Source organism: Purpureocillium takamizusanense, chromosome 4 (assembly GCF_022605165.1).
Source record: "Purpureocillium takamizusanense chromosome 4, complete sequence".
NCBI lineage: Eukaryota > Fungi > Ascomycota > Sordariomycetes > Hypocreales > Ophiocordycipitaceae > Purpureocillium > Purpureocillium takamizusanense.
In genome coordinates, this window is record NC_063071.1 from 1,814,633 (window position 1) to 1,832,776 (window position 18,144).

General features: G+C 36.5%; 1 protein-coding gene across 1 annotated transcript; it reads left to right on the top strand.

Annotated features, from left to right (window-relative positions):
* Positions 1–16,477: 16,477 nt before the first annotated feature.
* On the top strand, positions 16,478–17,734 carry JDV02_005205 (uncharacterized protein; the record flags this gene model as incomplete). The annotated part of the gene is made up of 2 exons (XM_047986478.1): positions 16,478–16,766; positions 16,845–17,734. 2 exons carry the CDS (start codon positions 16,478–16,480, stop codon positions 17,732–17,734), a joined length of 1,179 nt encoding a protein of 392 aa, XP_047842460.1.
* Positions 17,735–18,144: the final 410 nt, after the last annotated feature.

The window sequence follows — 18,144 nt, forward strand, 5'->3', positions numbered from 1 at the left end:
ATTAATAAGGAATAAAATAAATAAGTTATTAAGACCTTAATAAAAAACTTAATATTAAAGTAACTTAATTTATATAAGTTAAGCTAGAAAATTAAATAGGATTTTTATTAAGATATTAATCTAATTATATTTATTTATTAACTTAAAGTAAAAGGTTATTAAAGTATTAAGCTTATAATAAAACCTAGCTTATTTAAGATAATAATTTAAGACTATTTAAAATAAGCTTAAGAAAAAAAAGACTAAATATTTAATTAATAAAAAAAGGTTATTTAAAGTAATAAGACTATTATTATAATAAGTATTTTTTATAGTAAGTAATAAATTTAATAACTTTTAAATAAGTATTACCTTTATTATAATCTTTACTTTTTATAAGGGGCTTAGCCTAATAAGAGCCCGGGGCGCGGCCCTAGGCGTAGTAACGCTACGTATAGCTAGGACCCTACGCTAACCTAGGCCCGTAGCTAGTTACGTAGGGCTATATATAGCGGGCGCCGCGCGTATAGGGGCTACCTAGTATATAACCCTAATTTCCTTCCTTTATAGTACGTTAAATATTAATAACCCGACCGGCTCCTATTATATAGCGCTAGCCCCGTTATAATAACTTAATATAGTATATTACCCTTAAATAGATAAAGGTATAAAGAGGATTAACTAAGAAGTATAGGTATACTTTAGGGCCTATATTAACTATAATTAAAACGATTAAGACCGATAGCTACCTATAGCTTAGCTTATACTTAATAGCTAAATAAGTACCTTAATTAATATATCCCCTTTCTTTATACTTTATAGTTATTACCCCTAACCTATTATAAGCGGCCCCCTTACCTTTATAAGGGAAATAGGCTAATATATTATATTAAAGAATAAAGTATAGGCCTATTTACCTCTTACTTCTCGAAAAATAAAAATAAGTTATAAAAATATAGCGAGATAATTACTTAAAGTTCCTTTCTTAACTTAAGCTATTTAAGTATAAGCGCTTTTTTAATATCTCTTATACTAATAATAAAAATAGCTACTTTAGCTATATCGCCGCCCTTTTACTTCTTAATCTATTATATATACCTTATAAATATTAATACCGTAACGTAATAAGCGTCTTTTATATCCCTTAAGAGCGGACTATTAAAGGGCGGCCCTTAATAATACCGTACTTATATTTACGATAGGCTATATTAAAGCCTACCCTTATATAAGACTAAGTAAGACTTTATATATTATATTTAAGGCTTCCTTAAGATAAAGGGGAACTTTAATTAAGGTATTATATAAGCGTAAATAGGCTATAGGTAGCCCTCTATACTCGCGATTAACTATATTAGCCCTTTAATAGCTACCTTATCTATAATACCTAATATACCCTTTACCTTATAGGAGGGGATCTTCTTTATTAAGACCTTAAGGTCTTAGGCTACTTCTTTATCTATAGCTATATAATATTTATATCCTTTATCGATAAATATAAAATAAAGAAGACTTTTATTAATTAATATTATTACTATTAATAAGGTTATCTTTAAGCGTCCCTTAAGCTCTATTTTCTTTACTTATATTATTATAGGCCCTAAAGTATAGCTTTACTTTAAAGTAGCGCTTTTCCTTATATAAGCGCCGCTTCTTTACTTCCGCTTTCTTTATTACTTTTACTTTTAAGCTTAGGCTTAATAAAGACTATATAATATAGCCTAACTAAATTTAATATTATAGGCCGCCTCGCTAAGGTATAAAGGTAGTATACTATTAAGTAGTTACTCCCTTTATAATAGAGGTATAGCCCTTTACTCTTCTTTTTTTCCCTCTTATCTTTAATAGCTTACTTAATTTAATAGGATTTATTACCCTCTTTAATTAAGTCCCTTTAAGGGCCCCCTTTATTTAGGCTAGTCTTATACTTCTTAAGGTAGATAGCCGATATTATAATATTACCTTAATAATTAATAATTAAGACCGCTATAAAGGAGTTCGCTTAGTCTACTTTTAAGTAAGTTAATATTTATACCGGGCCCGGCCCTTTTTTTATAATTCTTTAAAGTATAAAGTCCTTTTAAAGTTTTAAGCGATTTCTTAAAGGCGCTAAGTATATTTATAAAAGGTAATTAATATTTATATTATAATAAGCTATTCCTTTAAGGTATTAAATATAGTATTTTATAGCGTTAAGATTTAAGTATCTTTTATTTAGGTAAACTTACCTATATTTATAAAGGTATTCTTAAAGTTAAAGAAGAAAGTATTAAAAAGCTACCTATCTCTTTAATATAGGCCTTATAGCTTATTAAGCGCTCTTTCCTTTATTTACTCGCTATTAAAGAGGTATTTAATATAGTTAAAAAAGGCTTATAGTTTCTTATTACTTTTAAGTCCTCTTTAAGTCTAAAATCCTTCTATATAAGGCTATAGTTAAATAGGTAATATATTAAAGAGTTAATATTAAGTAGCTTTACTTTCTTTATTAAGGCCTTTTACTTTATTAATCTTATATTTACTCTTTAATTAATATAAAAAGAAATAAAAGTATTTTATCTTACTATTTTATATTAGCTATTTAAGTAGCTTTTACTTCTTAGGCTTAAGTACTATTTCGCTAAGGGCTATTAAGTTAAGTATAAACTATAGCTATACCCTTAAATATTTAAGTTTTACTTATTAAAGTATTTACTATTATATTAACTATTATACTTATTATTATACTTATTATAATGCTTATTATTATACTTATTATTATATTTATTATTCCGCTTATTATTATACTTATTATTATACTTATTATTACGCTTATTATTACGCTTATTATTATACCTATTATTATACTTATTATTATACCTATTATTTTATCGAGAGCCTATAGGCTACCGCTAGGTCTATCTTTATTACTTAGTTTACTATCGTTAATAATATATATTATAATAGGGCTAGCGCTATATAATAAGAGCTAGTCGGGTTATTAATATTTAACGTATTATAAAGGAAGGAAATTAAGGTTATATACTAAGCAGCCCCTATACATACGGCGCTTACTATATATAGCCTTACGTAACTAGCTACGGGCCTAGGTTAATATAAGGTCCTAGCTATATATAGCGTTATTACGCCTAGGGCCGCGCCTTAGGCTCTTATTAAGCTAAGCCCCTTATAATAAGTAAGGATATTAAAGGAGGCCTTAATTAAGAATTAAAAGAAGAATTAAAATAATTATCCTTAAGATAAGCTATAAAGGCTTATAGAATACTTAGTTAAAAACCTATAATAGGTCCTTTATTTATAAAGGGATAATAATTATTATAAAGGTAGTCTATTATTAAAGCTAATAAAGTAAAAATAGAATAACCTTTATATAAATATCGAATATAAATTATAAGTTAATAAGCCTCTTATCTTAAAGTATAAAGCTCTTTATAAAAAGAAAGGAAAAGAGAAAGTAAATAAAGAAATAGATAAAAAGGAAATAAATAAGGGGGAATAAAGTAATAAGCGCTAATATATAAGGGTTCTCGCGATAATTAACTTCTTTTTTCCTTTTATTAAATAACCGATTTATTATATTATAATTACCTTTAAGCTTTACTCGCGTATTATAGTTTAAAAGGTAAGGAGCTTAATTATTAAAAGCGAATAAAGGGCGTCTATTAACGGTCTAATAACGCTATTTAAGTCTACTTATAAATATAACCTATAAAGCTAAAAGATAAAGGTCTTATAAGAATACTTTATAGGATTAAGTAAAGGGAATATATAATATATTTAATAAAGGAAAAGTAATAAAAGGAAAGATATAACTTATTTATATTAGCGATAATAGAGATAAAAGGAAAGAAGCTACTTATAAGTATTAGCGGGCTTTATATATATTATATATATATTAGAAAAAGAAAGTTAGATTAGGTTAAGTTAATAATAGTAAAAGAAGGTAATAAGACTATAAAATAATAAAGCGCTAAGCGCTAAGTCCTATATATATATATATATAAGTAAAGGAGTAATTAAAAGAGCTCTATAGAAGTAGCTTACCTATATATATATATATATATATATTAAAGGAAGAAAGTAAGGTTAAGTAAGTAGCGGTATTAAAGGCATTTTATATATAGCTTACGAGACCCGCTTTTTTCATTTATATAGCTTATAAAAGGTATATTAAAGGGCTATTTAAAGGGCTATTAATAAGCTATTAGAAGGGGTCTATAGAAGCGGCTTATTAGTATATATATATATATATATTAAAGGAAGAAAGTTAAGTCCAGCTAGTAGTAATAATAGCGGCGGTAAAAAAAGGTAACGAGACTATAGAAAAAAGAGGCCTTAAGCCCGGCAGGCGCTATATATATATATAAGTAAAGGAGTAATTAAAAGGGGTCTATAGAAGCTACTTACCTATATATATATTATATATATATTAAAGGAAAGAAGTTAGGTTTAATAGCATAGGCATAAGTAAGCGTTCCTTATATAGGCTATGGAATAAAGAGGCCTTAGGTTCTAGTAGGCTCTATATATATATAAGAGAGGATAGAAAGGGCCTATTTAATAGCTAGTCTAAGGGCTACTTTTAAGGGCTAATTTATAGGCTTATTAAAGTAGGCTATTATAAGGGTATTATAGGTAGTTATTAGAGGTAAGAAAAGTAGGTCTTATAGCTATATATAGCTATACGTATTTACGAGACTTACTTTACTAACTTCTAGCCTACTTTTCGCTCCCTTTTTAGACTAGACCTATAATTCTTATTTATATAGTGCCTACCTTACGTAACTATAAGGCTATAGTCTTATAACTTTTATGCCTAGCCTTTATATAGAAGTTACGGATTTAGCTCTAGTAGGGTCGCGCGAGCTAACTAAGTAATATATAGATGCCTAGGGCGAGCCGGCCTAAAAAGGTTACGCGACCGTTATGCGACTAAGGATAATATATCCGATAACTAATATCCGCATTTTAACTACTAGGAAACGGTATATCTACTAGCATATCGTCTTTAATAGTCGCGCGCGGAGGAAAGGGGGAGGTATTTAAAGGCGAGGCGCTTTCCCCTTATACCTAACCTCTTCCTTTAATCTTATCGCTATCTTTATTTATTTATAGCCTAAGTAATTATATCGATAATATTTACTAAATGCCTATACCTTAAGTAGATTATAGATCGAGCTAGATATAATAGGTATAAGAGTAGTAAATATAAGGAGCGTAATAAATAAACTAATATTATAAATTACTTATCGTAAATACTTATAGAATAAGAATAGGTCCTTTATATCTATATAGTATAAGTTATACTCTCTTTCTTAAGCTATCCTCCCTTTAATCGATCCTTTAGATAGAACTAAAATAAAAACGACCCTTAAGGCGACTTCGATAAGTATAAAAAATGCGTCTTTTATAATAAGTCGAAATCTCTTAACTTCTTTAAGTTAAAGGACTTCTAGAGGTTCTATAAGGATTAATTAATTAATAGACTTAATAATTATATAATTATTATTTCCCTCTTAGCTTATGCGAAATAATTTAATATTAAATATAAATATTATATAAAAAGTATAAGAGCTAGTTTAGGAATCGAACCCTAGACCTATATAAAATATATTATATAAATATAACTTACTAAAGTATATAGGCATTATATACCTTAATATAGTATTATACTTTATAATATAGCTTAAGGGAGGCTAAAAGGGTAAGTATTATTAAGTACCTTAGGGCTTATATAATATAAATATAAATATAGCCCTATATATATATACTTATATAAGTAATATAGGTATTATTCGAAAGGCCTTTTTATAGGCTTTCGAATATATATTTTTATGCCCTAATTAATATATAATCCGCTAAGATATCGCGGAGTATTATAAAGGGTATAAAAGAAGGTTTATAGCGTTCGCTACCCCTATATACTTTCCCTTTACTAGAATACTAACTCTTTAGAGCTTAATAATTTAAGAATAGAGAGATATATAGAGATAGAAAGACTAGTATTTTAAAACCCGGATTTTAGGCTTTTTAATATATATCTCCTAGACTTAATTAATTATATAGTTTTTATATAATTATCTATATAAGGACGAGGTTTCCCCCGCGAAGGATTAAAATCTAGTATAGACTTTTACCTTAATTTTTCTTACTTAATATAAGTCCCTTCTATATAATTTATATACTATTCGAATCCTCTTCTTAAGGAGATTCTAATAATATTCTTCTATACCTATTATTCCTTTACCTTACTCTATAAAGAGATAAAAGATCCTATTGCTCTTAACTTTTATCTACCTAACTATTATATCTTTACTATCGATAATATAATATAGTCCTTTATAAAAAGCGAGATTAAAGAGGAGACTATTATAGAGATTAACTATATATATATACCTGCTTTAATAGCGTATAAAGCTAACTAAATAATATATAATAATTAAAATAAGTATTACTTTATAAAGAGGGAAGTCATATTAAAAATATAATTAAGCTTAAATATAACTATAAACTAATAAACTTAAATCGAAACTTAAAGGCTCTTTAATAATATAAGGGCATTAGGTTTATTTATTTAAGAACTCTATTTTAATATTACTTATTTTTCCTTCTTTATTATTATAATAGGGCTTGTAAAAGTATACTTTTTGAGCTTAGCGTAAAGTATAAAGTATATAATAATATACCCTTAAAAGCTATTAAAGCTAACTCTTTTAAAATATTTAACTCGTTTTATATTAAATACTTAAGGGAGATTTAGAACTTTTCTTTAAAGTTAACTAATAATATATTAAGAATAACCTAAACCTAAAGAATATAAAGTTAATATCTTTTTATTAAGTAAGGAGTAATAGATATTAATATTATAATAGATTTAGAGTTATTAATCGAAAGTATCTCTTACTTTAATATAATATTATTTTCTTTTTATTATAGCTTACTTTTATTAATAGCGCTTTAAATTATAAACTCTTCCTTTAGATAGTATAAAGTAAGGGTAATAAAACTATCCTTTAGTACGATACTTAATAAGATATAAGTTTTACTATTAGTAAAGGAAGAAAAGCCTAAGGGCAAAAGTATTCTACTTTAACTTTTTTTCTAGCTAATCGCATACTATATAGCCCCCTACCCCTATATAAATAAGGTATATAGGTACGAGCCGCCTATAATAGCCTATTATAGCCTATATAAAATACTATATATAGTACGATAGGCGATATTATAGCTATATCTCTTAACGCGCCTTTAATAACTATATCGCGGGCCCGCGGCCGAGGGCAGAAGACTATAGATAACGACGATAACGACGACGACGACGACGGCCGAGAGGGCATTACGAGGTACTACGGCGGCGGGCGGCAATAGCGGCCCCTAGGGCGGGGGGAGGGGCCCGTTAATAGCATTATAAACGGCGGTAGCTTTAGCTTCGTAGCTAGCCCGGCCCGGCCTGGAATAATATAGCCCCGATATTATAATATTATAAGGAAATAATAGAAATGCGTTTTTTAGGCCCTACCGGCGCTATAGCCTTATTTATATCGGTTATAGGCGCGGGCCGGCGCCTTTACCGCCCGGTATAGTATAGTATAGAAAAACGAGCCCCTATATTATAATATTATAAGGAAATAGCAGAAGCGCGTTTTTAAGTAAATTAAGCCCTATTAGCGCGCTAACGCTAGCGCGGGCGTTACGTTATAATAATATAGTTTAATTAAAGTTTAATTAAGATATTAGCATATATTATAGTGCATTAATCTTATCTTATACTTATATACTAAAATTAGCTAGTATAGTATAGGGGTAAGGTATAGACCTAGAAAAAAATAAAATACCTTTACCCCTAGACTTTTCTTCCTTTATTAATAGTAAAACTCTAAGATATACTTATCTATTAAGTAGTTAATTAATAGGGGGTCCTTTATTTAATTAAAGCTATAAGCGATAGCGCTTTTATAAGAATCTCTAAGGGATTATTAGGCTTTAAGTATAGCTATAATAATATATTAATATATATTATTTAATAATAACTTAATAAATAGTTTAATAATAAATATTATATAAGAATCTTATATTATTTATTAAGGCTAATATAATACTTAAAATAATATATAGAGATAAAATAATTATAATATATCTTATATAAAGATAGTAAAATATTTAATATAAGTTATATTACCTTTATCTTATTATATAATAGGTTTATTACTTTTATATAAGAAAGTCTAGATTACTTAGTTATTAATTACTTTTAGGGACTAGGCTAATTTAATAACTTAATTTACTAATTAATTTACTTATTACTTTAAAGAGAAAGGTACTTAAATATTTAGAGATTAATATATATAATTAATAAATCTAAGATATAATTAATAAGGAAGCTAAGACTAAGGTAATAACTACTTAATAAAATACTATTAAATAATATATAAGAAAGGCTCTTAAATAATATAAGGTAAAGGTAATAAAAGTAAAGTAATATAAAAGGCTCCTATTATATTAGGGCGAGAAAGATACTAAACGGCAAGACGTAATCCCTTTATCTTTTCCTTCTTCCTATCTCTACCTAATATATTACTATATAGGGATGCTAAATTCTAAACTATCTTTATAGCTAAAAGGTTAATCTTAAGCCGATTAAATAGTCCTAGACGTTAAATACTTATATTTACGCTCGGTTATAAAACTATATAGCGATCTATACTAGGGTAAGGTACTTATATTACTAAGGCATACTTATATCTAAAGTATTAAAATAGGGTAAAAAGAGTAAGTATTATCGGCTATAATTAAAGAGGCGTAATAAGCCCTCTTTAATTAGGAAAGCTTCCCTCTTTTATAGTTATCCTTATAGTCTTATCCTTATAGCCCTTTTTTACCCCTAGCTATTCCTTTAGCCGTTTTTCGTCTTCCTTAAGCTATCTTCTATTTTTCTACGCCTTCTTTTATTAATATACTATATAAAGTTTTATTAACCTTAAATAATAATTATAATTTACTTAACGACCTTATCTTAGAGAAAAGCTACCTTATATAAGTAATAGTTAATAATATATCCTTAAGCTATAAAAAATAGCTATATTATATATAAGATACTATAATAAAGTACTAGGATAGAATATATATATACGAGCCTAAGTAGAGAATTAAAGTATATATATAACGCCCCCGAACTATAAGGTATTAAAGCCCGTTTAGCTAGCGAACTAAAAGCTTAAACTTATAAGCTTTAGTCTTATAATATTACTACCCTTATACTTATCCGATTATATTATTACTTCTCTTACTTAACTATTAAACTAATATCTAGCGAGTAAGCTATAATAGATACTATCTTTTTACTAAAAAGTAACTAAAGTATATATTATTACCTTAAAGAAAAGCTTAATAAAAAAGCTTATTAATTTTACTATAAAGTATTAACTAAGTTTAATATTATTATAATAAAAGCTTTAAAGCCCTTACTTATTATATAATATATCGCTTTAATTAATAAAGGGGATAGCCTTATTTAAAACTATAGTAATATCTTTCTATAATAAAATAAATACTTTAGCGCTTTATATTAATTATATAAGTAATTAAGATATATATTATTATAATTAAGTCGCTTATAATAATTAATAAAGTCTTTATAGTAAGATCTTATTATAAGAATATTATAAAGGGTTACTTTAAGAAGTAAAAGCTCTAGTAAATAGCTTATAGTCGCTTTAAGGCTTAGAGGCTTATATAACTTTAGGGTTTTAATTAACTATTATACTTTAAAAGTATCTTTTAATTATTACTTTATTAAATAATATTAATAAGCTAATAATAATATAGCGCTTAATAACTTAAGTAATAAATATCTTACTTTAGTAAGGCTTATATAGAAGCTACTCGACCGTTAGTCTATTAGCGATAGTAGAGGCGTATATAAGGCGGTTAAAGCGACGCTTATTTTAATATTATTCTGTTTTAAATCTACCCGTATTAAAGTCATTAGATTATCTCATGAGCTATTGGGCATACGCCCTATCCGATTTGCGGATGCCTAGATCCGGGCCGCACCCGACCCATTTTCGCAGCTGCTGGTATTTTCTAATACAAGTCGGGCTCAGGGCACATGACGCTTTCTGGCCAGGATGGCTACCGGTCTCCAGTTATACACCATTCCGCAATTGTGCTGTGCCATGAGCTGAGACAGAGCAAGGTCGTACGGACTTGTCTGAATGTCCTTAGAAGTCTTTTGTACCCCTCCGAGTATCTCATTGAGTGCCAATAGGTGAAGATTTGTGCACATCTGCACCAAGCCATGCTTAAAGGGCTTTCGCTCAGAGTTCAATACTGCGAAATGGCCGTGCTCGAGTGAACTTGGTAAGCTGTGCACCCAACTATAGCGGAGTATATTAGTAATGGGAGGTCATCGTATCACGTTGCGTGAGTACCTGTAGTCAATGCCCATGCTCGTGAAAAGGCTCTGTATCTTATGATCAAATTCCTCGGCGGGGCCTGTTTTAGTGACTTCGTGGACAAGATCCGCATCCTCCCATTGGATGTATCCTCCTGGCCCTATACGCAATTACGTCAAAACAAACACTTCAAATCTGTAGTCAATTCTTACTCAACATTTGCCGGATGTTCCGAATAAGCAAGCCTATGTCTGCGGAGCGCAAGTTGCTCGCCCACATTCGCAAATGAAGTACATCATAGTAGCCAGAGAGCGTGGTCGGCGGCTCCTCTAACGAATTGAGCACCGCTAGGTTGACGTTTCCTGGTAGAAAACGCTTTGGGGGAAATTGTTTGTCGGATATGTCATATCCATGGAGCTGAACAGTATGCGGCAGGTTTTGCGCGAGGTCCAACAGCCACACCCTGTTGACAACTTAGGATGGCACCACATGACTGAGGGGGCAGTGTTCGTGTTCTCTCACCCAGTTCCACAGCCCACCTCAGCAATTTTCATGTGTTCCGAGACCGCGATGGAAGGATGCAAAACATAACCTAGATGTTGCCTCCAGAGCAGATGTTGTGCATCCAGCCTTGTCACTATTGGTCTAGGAACTCAGAGAATCTCGGAAGCCTGCAAACGCGCCATGCAGAACATACCTGACAGACTGGGACACGCCTCGCCCAAGTATGTAGTCGTCAACCGAGCCCATTTTTGGCGTTCTGCGACAATGAGCTACATGTACAGTGCCGGGTGGTATCACATAGTATGCTTGAAGCACAAAATCTGGGCGCACTGGTGATATGGGACGGGTTGTCTCGTTCGGTTGAAGGTCCACGGTGTTTATTGCTGACCTTCCCGGGCGGCTCACGGTTATATGGATCTCGGTTGGGAGCATCCTCATTACGATGGGCGGGTATGATGATTGTCATGCGCTTCGCGTCACAAAGTTCCTTGCCGGAACTGACCTAGCAGTGTCGTTAGTCACACACGCACGACGTGGTCTCACCTCTCAGAACATTTTCGTCAAGGTTGTTGATGGTCGATGTTCGGTCATATACCGGCTACTGCATGTCCCAACTACAGCAGACAGCCTAAGCCAGCGACGGTCTCACATGGTGCGCCGTGCGTGGTAAACACGCTGCGGCACTACGCCCCCAAGAGCATCGAGTGGATCGAACGGAAGCAGTGGCCCGAGATACCAGACCCTGCCACGTCAGCAAACCTGAGACGCAACATTACCGGTGTCGCTAATAAGAGGCTTACGGGCGAGTTCGGCTTACCGTTGTGTTACCGCTCTACATGGTCGGCGGAAACAGTCCGCACGCAGCCAGTATGCAACGCGGGCTGACCTAGAAGAAGCGGTAAGTCTCAAATCGCACGGGACGGATAATTACTAACACTAGTGTCTAAGAAGTTATATTTCACTAATAGGCGTGGATCCAGTAGTATATAACTCGAGTAGTCGGTAAAGGGGTGCTCGTTTAAGTATATTTACATCGAGGTAGATATCTCCGTAACTTACTAATTATTTAATGCTTTTAAGGCCCTAAAGGGGATTACTTACTTTATAACTTCCCGACCCCTCTTTAAATACCTATATTATTACTACTCGCAATATCGATATAATTACTTCCTTTTTATTATTAAGATAGGTATTAATATTTAATAATAGCTCTTTATTTATTTATTAGTAATATACTATTAAAATACCCTATACTTCTACTTATAGTAAATATAGCTTTAGTTTATATATAATAATATTTAAGTTAGCTAAATCCTAAGATATATTAGTATATTAAGTAATAAAGTATTTATTATTTAAGCCGCTAAGTACTATATTACCGCTAGCTTATTAACGCTATTTAATAAGGTAATAATTAAGAAATACCTTTAAAGTATAGTAATCGATTAAAACCTTAAAGTTATATAAGCCTTTAAACTTTAAAGCGACTATAAGCTACCCGCTAGAGCTCTTATTTCTTAAAGTAACCCTCTATAGTATCCTTATAGCGAGATCTTACTATAAAGACTTTACTAATTACTATAAGCGATTTAATTATAATAATATATATCTTAATTATTTATATAGCTAATATAAAGCGCTAAAATACTTATTTTACTATAGGAAGATACCGCTATAGCTTTAAATAAGGCTTATACTCTTATTAGCTAAAGCGATATATTATATAGTAAGGGCTTTAAAGCCTTTATTACGATAACGTTAGAGAGCTCTTTTTTTTAATAGATTTACTTATACTATTAGGCGATTATTATTCTCTTTCGCTCTCCTTTTTGTTTTTATTTTATTTAGTTTTTAATTGCTAGTCGCTATCTAGCGAAGGGCGTCTTACCGCCCTCTACTCTAGCTATAAGACGTAGCTAGAGAGGAAACGCCTTCCTAGACTTATCGTAAATGATGAGCATAGAGCGCGACAGGAAGTCGCTTACAACTCTACATCCTGCTGACGGGTGCGAGGCTCCGACGAAAGAGCGCCTTAGTGCCGTTAAGATGCTAGAGGGGGAAATTATAGGGCGCCGAGAAAGCTCTGGTGTTGGGGGCCTGAGGCAGCCTTTCTCTGGTTGCTAACCTGGACCGACGTAACGAGTCGAAGGCGAACTGCAATCGATGCGAGCGCACTTTATACATAACGATTAGCAGCCTAGGACGTCCTTTGCCCTAATAGGGGCTTTAAGCTATTACTATAGCTCCCGGACGTTAAATAATTATCGTATCGTATCGTATCAGCTCTGGTTCGTCTGCCAATCCTACCCATGAAGTGACATTATTCGTGTCTTTATACGTATGAGGAGCAGCGACGCGTTTAATTACAGCTGCATTTTCGATATTTCTTTAACGGCGATTTGGTCGAACATTAGCATTCTGTGACATACTGCACAAGCGTTCCAGTGATCTATGCCACTTCTCGTAACCGAGAATTGCAACAGAAGTACAATTGCGTTGTTTTGTTAACTAATGTGTTATCTGCCTCAAATGTTTTCTTAGTATACGCCGGGCTCGGTCTAGTTGGTCGTTGACATCCAAGCACCATAGCCAATTAAACCGCTCTTCCCAAGCAAGTTTGAGTTCTCGACCATTGTCTCCAAATCCGGGGTGGCATAGACAAAGCAGTTGCGCGTTCTCCTTGCTACTCGTGACTACTCTCTGGCTCCGCGGGCGGCGAACAGCATCGTATGCTTGCAAGGCCGCGGTGATGTCCTCTGCAGTTTTTACTGCGTCATCTGAAAGTAGCTCCGCGAGGACGTGTACGTCCTCTATCGCTTGACCTGCACCAGCACCTTGGTGTGGACTGGAAGCATGCGCAGCGTCTCCTAAAATAGCGACCCGGGAACGACAGAAGGTTGACACATGCGGATGTTCGAAAATGGCCCATTGCGATGTATCGGACACGTACTGGACATGGACCATGTTGTCAGTATCGTTTCCCGTTACACAACATAGCAAACCAACCTTCAATAATGCGCTGACGTGGTCACCCATATGTCCCATGTCTCTCTCCAAATCATCTTTCGTGGCTGGGCGTACCCATGTATCGCTGCTCCATGTGTTGTTCATCTTATACAGGCCGCAGTAAACCTGTTTTGCTCGCATTATGGGGTATGTCACGGCGTAAGCCCCTGATCCAACATACCAAGTAGGGACTCTGGCTCGGCGGTCGCCTACAGCTGCGGCGGCATCCTCTATGTCGAGGATAGCGCGGTAGCAGTACATGCCACTGTACCTGGGCTGCGTTTTGTCTCTCTCGTCAGGTAGCATGGACTCCTTGACCTTGGAGCGGATACCATCGCATCCGATAAGTACGTCAGCCGCAGCGTGCGAGCCGTCATCAAATGATAGTTGAACCCCATTTTCTATTTCGTCATACCGTATCAGCCTCTTATCGAAATGGGACGCGTCAGGCGGAATAAGAGCAGCCAGGGCAGCAAGGAATTCCGCTCTGCGGAGCGTCGTCTGGCCGTGCGGTTGGGCTTTCAGGTCTACCAACACTTGCCCCGCGTGCTGCCCAGTTGCCCAAACGATCTCGATCCACGTCTGCCTGAACTGTTCAAATCCGGGGCTGTCCGCAATTGTTGTAACCAAGGAATCATAGATTTCGCCGATACGAGGGTCTATCAGTGGCAGAGCGCGATGTGCTGCGGGACCTATAGTCAACCCTAGTCCGCTCTCGCGGAAGGCAGATGCGGCTTCATAAATTTGGACCCTTATGTTTCGCCGGAGAAGTCCAATCGCCAAAGTGAGACCACCTAAACCGCCGCCAACGATGGCGACTGTGAATTGTTTGCTGGCTGGACTGCTGTTTGCCATGGCTGCACAGCTGGTGCTGGCCAGTGCGACTTGAAGTAGATGTCGCGAGGAAGACGAAAGGGTGGAGAGTGGGAGAGGCCGCCCGCCGTGGGTCGTATAGCCCAAAATAAAAGAGAGCCACCAGAGGAAGATCCATCGGCCACGAGTGGCCAGGGATAGACGCATCGCTGACCGCTTGGTGGAACCTTCACATCATACCTGCACAATGTCTCGACATTCAGTTTGTGATTGGCAATACAGTACAGGAAATGTGGCAGAAGGCGGGTCCTGGTGGGCACGGGAGTCTTGTGGCATTGGACTACTCGTTAATCTACCTACCATGGTTGGTTACCTTAAAAAAACCGCCCTACTATGTGATCGGCCTCAGCGTAGAACCATGAGATCTCGTGGCTATGGCATCATGCAGTCTAAACAATCTGTCTCAGAAGAAACGGCACAGGGTGTCCACTCGACAAGCCTCAAGCCTCATGTTGCGCCCTGTGAAGAAATTGCACCAAGGGTTAGGGTTAGAATTTCAATCTATTGAGTTTATCTAGCCATTCTGCTATATGTATATAAGACGGGGGATTTTTCTAAGAGGCTAGGAAATAAGGAAAAGGAAGAGAGAAGGAAAGACTAAAGGAAAGAGCCTGCACCACAGAGCAAAGCTTTCCTTTGTGTATAAAGAGCAGGCGCGCTGTCGTGCACCTACATCTAGCTCTTCAAGATAACTCTCATCAATTACACGATGCCAACTGTGATCCCTGTGGAGCCAATTGTCTGACAGGCTTTCTTCGCGGCAAGCAATATAGAAGAAAGAAGGTAGAACCAGGTTACTTAGAGAATCTGGTCATTTAGTATTTTGCCGCAACACCACGGGCCAGGACGGGCCGGGTTTATTGGCGGATTCTTCGGCCAAAACGACCCAAACTGAACGATGTGAGCCCTGTTCGGTTGGGCAGCCGCAACCCCCGTCTCCCAGCAGGTTATGCCCCAGGGTGCAGCGAGTCAGGAACAACGGCCCCGCAGCTTTTCAATATACTGCTCCGGCGACATGCTACAGTATTTCTTACGGCAAAAGTCGGTGAAGATTTGTCTTTCAATCAGTTAAGAATGTCTCTAGTCGACCATCGTATGCCAGTTTGCCGAGCTTTCGCCGACAGTATCGAGACTTTTGCCAAGGATGTGTCCACAACGGAGACTCACCGCCACCAGATTTTTGCTTTCGTAGGTGTCGCATTGCTATCCAACACCTATGCGGCCGTGTCAAAATTGCCACCCACCAAAACATCCTAGTCAGGTTCGAGACACTTTCCAGGTTCGAGACAATCTAACCCCATGTGAGCACTGTTTAGCGAAGACTTCGGGCGTGTTCGGGCGCTCGAGGGTGGTTTACGATGGCATTCTGTCTCAAAATTAGGTACTGGTAACTAACAGGGCGTGCTTCGCTCACGCAGTCGGTACATCATCTCTGACGTGGCAATAAAATGTCACGCTGGAGCAAAGCTAGCAAGACAGTCTAAAAACTCAGTGATCGTCCTGGAACGTTGACGCTCGGTGCTTCTCGACCTTCCCTTAGATTCTAAGCTGCTACAATCAAGGCCAGCTACATATATTAAGAAGGGCGGTTGATCCACTATCTGTCCCGGTGAGCATTTGTTAAATTTCAATGCCAAACGCACCTATCGTCTCACATCAAGCTTAGCGGTCTGGGTTATCTCGTGGTCGAATACTTCGTTATCCGTTTTCACTTTTTTGTGCACATGGCGCCAGTGGATGAGTTAATAGAGAGCTTGAAGGTGATAGAGGCGACGGCCTTGGCGAATGAGATCCAGCGACCACGGATTAAAGACGCGCTTTTTCAAACTCTGAGGGCGGTTCAATCCCCGTGGGATATTGTGTGGGAGCACAACTGGGTTCAAGGGATTACCCACGCCTGCGTTAAAACCTTCATCGATCTTAACCTTTTCAAGACGTGGGCAGAGTGCGGCAACAACGCAATGACATGCGCCAGACTAGCCTCCCTCACCGGGGCCGAAGAGCACCTCATCAGTATGGCAGTCCCAGTTTAATGAATCTCGATCGGAATTGTACCGCTGACATTTATCCGCTGTTTTGCGGGTTGAGTAGGGCGAATGATGCGTCATGTTGCTGCACAACACCTTCTTGTGGAGACGGCCCAAGACACGTTTGCCCCCACGCCTTGGTCCAAGACACTAGGAATGGACCCTCAATTGGCGTCCATATACGGTCCTTTTTACAGCCAAGACCACAACCCAATGTACCTGAATCTGCCCAACTTCCTGAAGGAGAGGGGTTATCAGAACCCGACTGATCCTAATGATGGGAACTGGCAGCACTGGAAGGGTGCTACAAATGACTTTTTTAAGGACCTTTCAATCAACCACGAGTTGGCCCGTGGGTTTCATGATACCATGGAGTGTCTCTCCAGATACGGTGCCCTGCCCTGGCCCGATATATACCCTACCGAGACCATTATCGCTGCGGCAAAGCCTGGCCGAGTTCTTATCGTCGATATAGGCGGTAGTAAGGGCCATGATCTAGAAAAGTTCCGAATGCGACACCCGGATACTCCAACTGGCAGCCTCGTCCTCCAGGATCTGCCAGATGTTGTTCAAGCTGCGAAGGTGGACAAGGCAATCGTGGTCCAAGCTCATGACTTCTTCATGCCAGAGCCTGTGAAGGGTGCTCGGGCATATTTTCTGCATCACATATTGCACGATTGGCCGGACGCCATTGCGACTGGGATCCTTCAGAACGTCGCCGGCGCCATGGAAAGCGGATACTCCAGGCTGCTTCTTTATGAAAATATTATTACGAACGTCAAAGCTGCGTCACGTGTGACGACACTTGACCTGACAATGATGGCATGCCACTCGAGCAAGGAGAGGTCGCATGATGAGTGGCGCGAACTCATTGAGAGCGCTGGACTAAGAATCATGAAAGTCTGGAGATCTCCCCTGTCGGATAAAGGGATTATTGAGGTTGAGCTGGCATGATTGGAACTGATAAGATTCCAATTGGAGAGGCAGTATTCCGAATTCCTCTTGAGGGCTATCATAGTGAGTATAAAGCCAAGGCTTATCGGAGGTAGTTTCGTCTCCACTGTGGATGTAGTCGCTCTCCAATGCCGGAAGATTGTTTGAGAAAAATATGGGCAGTGAAGTCATGCTTCAAAGGAGACACCCCGTTCAACGACCGCCCAGGCGCGTCTCGACAGAGTCGAGATTCGACTGACGAAACGAGGGAAACCGGGAAATGCCCTAGTTGTTTTGGACCATTATCCGGATTCAGATGATTCATGCTTCTGATGCCAGTCCCAGCTACTGGCTTTCCCAGTGTGTCCCCACACTGCCGCATACGTATCTGCACTTTGGCCATTGGCGCATCGTCCTCCAATTTTACACAT